The sequence below is a fragment of the Cryptomeria japonica genome, chromosome 10, assembly GCF_030272615.1.
Source record: "Cryptomeria japonica chromosome 10, Sugi_1.0, whole genome shotgun sequence".
Classification (NCBI taxonomy): Eukaryota; Viridiplantae; Streptophyta; class Pinopsida; order Cupressales; family Cupressaceae; genus Cryptomeria; species Cryptomeria japonica.
The window spans coordinates 92992862-93001212 of NC_081414.1; the positions used below are offsets into that span (position 1 = coordinate 92992862).

General features: G+C 33.5%; 1 protein-coding gene across 1 annotated transcript; it reads right to left on the bottom strand.

The window, feature by feature from the left end:
• Positions 1 to 4592: 4592 nt before the first annotated feature.
• LOC131057020 (serine/threonine-protein kinase STY13) lies at positions 4593 to 6319 on the bottom strand. Its single transcript, XM_057991214.2, has one exon. The coding sequence runs from the start codon at positions 6317 to 6319 to the stop codon at positions 4619 to 4621; it is 1701 nt and encodes a 566-aa protein (XP_057847197.2). The 3' UTR covers positions 4593 to 4618.
• Positions 6320 to 8351: the final 2032 nt, after the last annotated feature.

Sequence of the window (8351 nt, forward strand, 5' to 3'; positions counted from 1 at the left end):
ATGCAACATTAGAAGTTGGAATGCTGCGCTAATGAAGTTGCAAATGCTTATGATAATTTAAACTAAAGGGAAAGGCACACTTTTATATTTCTATGATCTCCAAAGCTCTTAAAAATATCATAAAAGTATAATAGACACACTAGCTAGTCCAAAATGAGGATGAGAGGCTTTCTTAAATATAGGCAATTAATGGATTAGATCTAAGATGGCAAAAATCAATGGTTGAGGAATCAATGTTATGAAATGGAGGGTCAAGATTGAATTGGTTGAGTGAAGAGATAAATAAAATTAGTATGTTCCTACTATATTGATACGATGAAGGGATATGTGGGACAAAGAACCATATGGCAAGATGCTCACAAAGACCATGAGAGAAAGGTGGATGAAGGAATCTAAGCTATAGGGAGGTTGGAGGGAATATAGGACTCATGAGTCAAGTGTCTTATGAGTCTCCTTTGACTAGGTTGATGTGGAGAAACCAATCTCTACAATGTAGGGAAGGTTTAGAGAAAATAGGAAACAAAATGCACATAGGTCTCCACTCCCATTTGACCAGGAGGTGTGTTGAGGATAAATAAGTAGCCAAATATTATTAATATTTAATTTTTGTAGCAACATGGAAGTGAGGTGGAAGATGATGTGGATTTTAAGAATATGACTTGGTCTTAGAGCAATAATTAAATAATTAAAATTATTTAATTAGATGTAACTTTTAGAAGAACTTTTGATATATAATAAATAAATTGAAATTTATTTAATTATTTGAAGTATAGGGTGAATGTGAATCAAATAAATAATAAATATCTATTTAATTTATCTCAAGCTGTTTTTAGGTGAATACAAATTCAATAGGTGCACCAGTGAGCCTACTTAGTATACCAAGATCAATGAACAAGGTGATATCATAATTGCGTGTTTGTATGTTGATGACTTCATATCTAGGAGTGATTTGTCAGCTTCAAATCGGCTATGAAAAAAGAATTTGAAATGATTGATTTGGGTTTAATGAAGTACTTTCTTGGCATTGAAGTAAATCAAAATGAGAATGATATATACATTTTTCAATCTAAGTATGCAAATGATATTTTGAAGAGTTTTAACATGACGAATTGTCATTCAGCCCCAACACCAATAGTGACAGGTTTGAAATTGAGTAAAAATGATAAAGGATAAGATGTAAATCCAAATTTTTATAAAAATCTTGTTAGTAGTCTCATGTATCTAATAGGCACAAGACCAAACATAATGTTTGCAATTAGCCTCATTTTAAGGTTCATGGATTCTCTAAAAGTTTCTCATTGGCAAGAAGGAAAGAGAATTTTGAAATATGTTAGTGGAACAAGGAACTATGAAATTCTCTACTCAAGGTCAAGTGATTTCAAGCTGATAGGATCTACTGATAGTGACTGTGTAGGGAGTATATATGACAAGATGAGCACTTATAGCCATATATTTTTATTTTGGATCAGGTGTAGTATCATGGGGTTCAAAGAAACAATTTTGATTGTTACTCATTTATCAGCTGAAATGGAGTATGTAGCACCTACAAGGGCTTCTTGTCAAGGAATATGATTGAAAAAAATGTTAAAAGACTTAAAGAATGAACAACAAGAGACAACAAAGATTTATTGTGACTGAAACTCAACCATAACATTATCAAAAAATCCAATTTTTCACAAAAGAAGTAAGCATATAGATACAAGCTATCATTTTATTAGAGGGCTAATCAATAATGAAGATATCTACTTGGAATATTGCAGGACAAAAGAACAATTTGTAGATATATTCACAAAATCATTGGGAAAGGGAAGTTTTGTGCATCAACGAGACAATTTAGGAATCATACATGGTAGTTGTGATTAAGGGAGAGTGTTGAAATTAATTCCCAACAATGCCTATCTACTTCTCTATAGATTTCCTTTATCTTTTGTTGTCCTACCCTAAATATATATATTTGATGGATTTGTTTTCTACTATCCTTAGTATTGTTGGGCATACGAATAGAGCACAAACTTTAATTTTGGTGAGTATGAAGAGAAATATGTAGAAGACTTTGAAATTTTATTGTTGCAACAACTGTATAATAGCCAAAAAAAATAGAGAGAAATTTTGTATTAATAGTGACGAGAATAGGGGGTCTCTTTTTTATTTTAGTTGTGTGTTTTGAATTCTAAGAGTAGTAGCTCTGTTTTGTATCTTAGTCTTATATGTTTTTTATATATACAAATATATTGAACATTGAAAGTAAAGTTTACTTCCATCTTTGTTTTATTTGTTTTTTGTTTTTCATTTATTTCATCCTCTGTCTCTCTCTTTATTAGTGAGAAGGTACGTAAATAAGGCCAAGGACCTAAATTATATTGTAAGTAAATTTAGGGAAGAAGTGTTCGAAGAGAAAACATATTTACAAAACAAAGTCATACTTTTTTTTGAATCTCAATTCACATTTCTACCTACACCAGAGGAGCTAACAATGATAATATTTACATTAGGAGATCCTTCAATTTAAATCTCAAATGCCTCTTAGACAGGTTCTAAATTTCAATAGAAATGTAAAAACCCTAGCAAACAAACTAGAATCATAAAGTGTAATGTTTAAATCAACAATAGTTCATACCTTTTTATCTCAGGGGGAACGATGTGAAGATCCCTATTTGTCAATTTCAACATTTTGTTTTGTAGTACTTTCATCAAATACTTCTTCACCCGATGTCACAATTTCTATAGACACTTTCGACTTATCTGAAGGCATTGTCCGAGACACATTTGTATTGTATCTTTTGTTACATTATATACATATTAACATCAATACTTTTGTGCTCAAAAGAAATATTCACAATAATTCTTAAAAGTATTCACAATTATTTTCTTAAATTTGCATGTTTGTGATATGTTCTTCATATCTACAACAAAGAATCTAACAATTAAAATTATTTTCTTTATAGTTATATTGGATCCCTCAATTTAAATCTGTTTTTTTTTTTTGTTATAGGTTGTGAATTTCAAGGGAAATGTGAAAGCCCTAGCAGACACATAGAATTGTAAAGTGTAATGTTGAAATCAACAATAATTAATACCTTTTTATCTCAGGGAGATCGATGTGAAGAACCTTATTTCTTGACTTCAGCATCTCGTTTTTAAGACTTTCATCAAATACTTCTTCAATGGATGTCACAATTTCTAGAGACACCTCCGATTTCTCTGATGGCATTGTCCTAAACACATTGTTTTAAATATTTTGTTATATGAAATACATATTAACATCAATACTTTTGTGCTTAAAAGAAGTATGCACAATAATTGTTAAAAAGATTGACAATTATTTTCTTAAATTTGCATGTTTGTGATATACCCTCTAATTTTCTTAAAATACTTTATGTACAAACCTAATTTTCTCATAAACAGGGATCTTCTTGACAAAACAAAGAATTTTCATGTTTAATGGAGTAGCTGATCACGAACTGTCATTTGGCATTATAAGAATATAAGCAAATGATGAGCATTTTCTGTAATGGTGAAAGAAGATTGCTGATTATGAGGCAAAGAGAGCATTGGCCAGTCTTAAAAGCTATACATCTGTTTGTATCTGAGCAGATGTAAAAACTGTTGATAACTGATGCTGCTCTAGCATGCAGCTAGATTAATTTAGTTAATAGTTTTTTGTTTATTCATGCAAATAAAGCATGTACTCCAGCATGCATTAATCCTTAAGACTATTTTTAGTTTTGTTTTTTGCATGAATTTGTTTTTAGTAAATAAAGCATGCTGTGCATGCACTTATTGTATTCTTAATTTAGGGAGTAGTTTGTTTTTTTAGTTTGAGAGCCTTAGTAGCTTTCCATGCAATGCTAGGAATATATTTAGAACTGCAGTTATTATTAATTCTTCTAGGCTGCAAATTTTTTATATATACAACCTCTATGTAATTTTTTAATTAAGCTTCAATAAAGATATTGGTGTGTGCGATTCCAAAAAAACAGGGCACTTTGTTTTTTATTTTGAATTGTGATTTCTTTTTGCAATTTATTCTTTTTGCTGTTATTGTTTGCTAATTAGCTGGTTGAGAGAGGCTAGGTCAGGTTCAAAATTCTAAAAAAAAGAGGACACTGGTAGTGTGTTAGATTTATGGAATAAATTAATGGGACCGTATATGAATTAGGATTTTCCACAAGTCTTCCACGATCTTCTGCTGGGAGAAATTCAGTAAGTAGTTCATGCCACGGCTGCGAAAGCTAACCGCTACGGCTTTCAATTGACTTTAACATATCTTGAGACAAATTTCAGAATAGCCTGAGCCAGCCCAAGGACCTCACGAAAGAGGATTGACGAGGTATCAATTATACGGCAAACATAGAATTGCATAATTCGAAGAGCGGTAAAGGCGTCCGGGGACCTAGATTATTGTATAGCCAATTAAGAAGTGGAAACCTAATTTAGGGAATGAGTGTTAAAAGAGGAAACACTTTTCCAGAACTACTGCCATATTTTTAGCCTCTATTTACATTTGTATCTACACCAGGGAGCCAGCATGGATGATAGTTAAATTAGAAGATCTCACAATTTAAATCTCAATTTCAAGGGAAACGTGAAAACCCTAGTAAACACACTAGTGTAATGCTCAAATCAGTAATAGTTCATACCTTTTTATCTCAGGGGGGAAGCGATGAGCTCTAGCTATCGACTTCAGTTTCTCATCTGCAGGAATTTCATCAAATGCTTCTTCCTTGGACGTGACAAGTTCTAAAGGCACGTCAGCATCATGTGGGTAAAAATATCCGTCGGATTTTGCAGGCCAGTCACGAGGATCGTTCCATCTCAGTAGGCACAACTTCATGTTCCTCATAAAAGTAGAAACTTGTGCAAAACAAGGGCGACGCCCAGGATCTGTCTCCCAACACTTTCCTATGTAATCAGCTAATACGGCTGGACATGAGGGCTGCAGCAAAATCGGTCTTTTGCCTTGCACAATCATTCGGTACAAACCTTTGGGATGTACACCAAGGAAAGGTTGAATCCCCGTCAGAATCTCATAACAAGTCATGGCAAAGCTATATACATCTGCTTTATAGGTATACTCTTTTAGAGTATCAATTTCTTGGAGCAATTCTTGATCTGGGAAGCGAAAAGCTTCAGGCGCCCTCCAGTAACATGTTCCCTTTGGATCTTCACACCGAAAACTGGATAGCCCCAAGCTGGCCATTCCAAAGTCGCACAGCTTAACTCGCCCATAGCCTTGCTCTCTAAATTCTGGAATTGCAGACGGCTCTACGAGAACATTAGAAGCTTTCAGATCCATGTGCATTATGCCCTGGCGATGAAGGTATTCCATTCCCCTCGAAATTTGAAGCATCATATCCACTGCAACAGGGAGCGCCAGGGATGCCCTGCAACCAGAATTCTTTAGTACTTTGTCCAAGCTGGAGCTGACCAATTCCATTACAATACGGCAATGCCTTCTCTCAATGCATGATGTGCCTATCAACTGGACAATGAAAGGGCTGTGTAGCTTGGAAAGAACTGCAATCTCCCTTTCGAACAGATCACGAGCGTCAACCGGGATGTCTTTAACGGCAACCTTATGCCCCAGCCATGACCCCATATACACTTTACCAAAAGATCCCTCTCCTATAATATTCTTTATTGTTAAATCTTTGGCAGGGATCTGCAGCCACGCAGGTATACCAGTTGCAGATTCATCTATTGCAGGTCGAGTTTTACGCTCATTCCTGATGGTTTCTAACAGCTTTCTTTCCATGAATTGTAAAACCCCAATTTTATATTTTCGTTTTGCACTCCAAGCATTTGCAGCCGCTTGATTACAAGCCATGCGTAGGTCACAATAGTCTTCAAACTTAAAGTCAATCTGGTTTAAATGTAAATCAGACATTTCTGCAAAGGAATCAGAGATTCTCTTGCGGAATTCTGTAAGACCGATTTTATCATTCCATTCTTCGATCGGGCACAGAATAGCTAAATCTAAGCAAAGAAGAGACCAAGCAAAGTCGTGCATGTGTAGGGCGAAGGCCTCACCTGTGCTATCTAGTATTAAGCATTTCATCACCTGTGTTGAGCAGTGATTGAGGTATGTTTCTGCTTCTTTCATGACGCGATATATCTCCTTCCAAGCTTTTTGCACACGTTCGCTCCAAACATCGCCACCCAGGTATTGCTCATCATTGCGAATATATGGGGGGACCTTATCGAGTATATATGTGCACAAACTTTTGCATCGCTGGACATGGAACTTGAAGCTTTCCCCATTCTTGAGAAGGTTGAATTTATCCAGGGAATCCTTAACAAGCCTTCGAATGCACGGCATATCTTGCCCATGCGTATCCATCAGTTGCAAAGCAAAATAAAGTCACATTACTATACAAGAGATTTGGATCTACGAAATAGGCGAAGCAGATCGTGGACAGGGCCGATTAAAAAACCACATATCGATATAGCCAACGCTTTTAATTTGTCGCATTCAAAAACATGTCGACATAGCCGAGGCCTTTATTTCTATTATTAGAGTATTTTAATACAATTATATTTTATTTAAAAGGTTTATTATTTTTATTGATTTGACAAATTATTTTTAATTAAAAATGTGAATTGCAATGTAGTGAAAATATCAAATCTTTTCCAAAATTTTATGTGATAGAATATGTTTCCTCCTAGTATATCCAAATCATGAATGATTTAGGATTATTATTAAATTTATGTTTGTGTCTAAGAAAGGTTGCTTTGAGTTTTATTATTTTAGGTGAAAGAAAACTACAAATAACATTATAAATTTATTCTTAAAAAAAAATAAAAATCATAAAAAATGTTTCATCGTCTTCATCAAAATCATGAATAATTTAGAAATATTATTAAATTCATGTTTGTGACTAAGAAAAGTTTGTTTGATTTTATATAATAAAAAAATATTAACAATACTATAAATTGATTCTTACAATTATTTATTTATTTATTCATTGATGAATTTTTTCAATAGAAATTGTATACAAAAAAAGCACACAGATAAAAGTTAGAAGAATAAAATTAGGGTGGGATTTGTTGGAACACTAATTTTTGGAAAAATTTAGAGTTCCATAAACTAAGAAAATCAGTAATACCCCTAAAAAATGTCTCCTTAAATCTGATGACTAACAAGAAAATTCACTCTTCCATCATGTTCACCTCTTATAAATATGCACGTGTGTTCATATTCAGCCCGCCAAAGTGAAGTACGACAAGTATCAAATTTTTGGGTCTCCAATCATGTGTGCAATTTGAATATCATAACTCTTTCAGGTACGAACCAACTATTCCTTGCAATTGTCCATATAATAATGATCCACCCAATCCATTTGCAATTTATTAAGTTTGTTGCCTACACATTGCAAAGTTTATCAAAGTGGCCTTCTGTTGACATCGATATTTCACACCTAGATGACTTCCAAACTAAAATAATTGGTCCCTGCATTTGAATATACCACAATGAACTCCTATGCAATATTTTAAAGCCTCATCAATTCATTTGGTATTTTTCTAGAACCAAAACCAAATGCAATTTATTCAATTTCATAGATTGTAGTTTACAAGAATTTTCTGAGTGCCATCTTTGCAAATATACTCATACCACCATCGTATACATGCTTGCAAGTTTTCATGGTCGTCTGAGCTCATTTGATATTTTTTCAGGGTTCAAACTTTTCATGTTTTAAGTTGTTTTCATAACAATGCTTTGTCAAAATAGCTTAAATGACCGACTTTGACGAACAATATCTTGCACTCGGGATGCATTTCTTCAACCCGTTTGTTTTTGTGCGCTCTTTGGTCACATGTTTACACGCTTACCAGTCTCTGTGGTCTCAGGATGAGGTTTGATTAGTTTTCTAGGGTCATTTCAAATACAACTTATTCAGTTTTGGGGAACTTGACAAGTGACAGAAAGTGGTTTTTGGTAATCCACTTCATCATTTTGGCCCTAGATGCATTTAGAACAAGCGTGGTTACAATTTCAAAACATTTCAAATTCAATTGTTGAAAAATGAATATTTTAAGTCGGGTCCACAAGGAGACTCAACATTCATTATGACATCTGAAATTATTTGATGTTAAGGTTGATATTATTTAAACCTTTCTGATTTAAATAATTGAGTGAAATGGCATAACTCTCAATACGCATCCGAGTATAGTTCAAGTAAAGTTTTGGTTAATAAAGGCTTTGAAATGATTTGAATATATATTATTATTATAAACAAGAAACCAAAGTTATTTTTTAATCACTCCAAAATTATTTAAAATGTATATAATTTTCGGTAATAGAAGTGGAAAAATAAAAATAGTGTGGCCATTCAAAGTAATTAATCACTCCC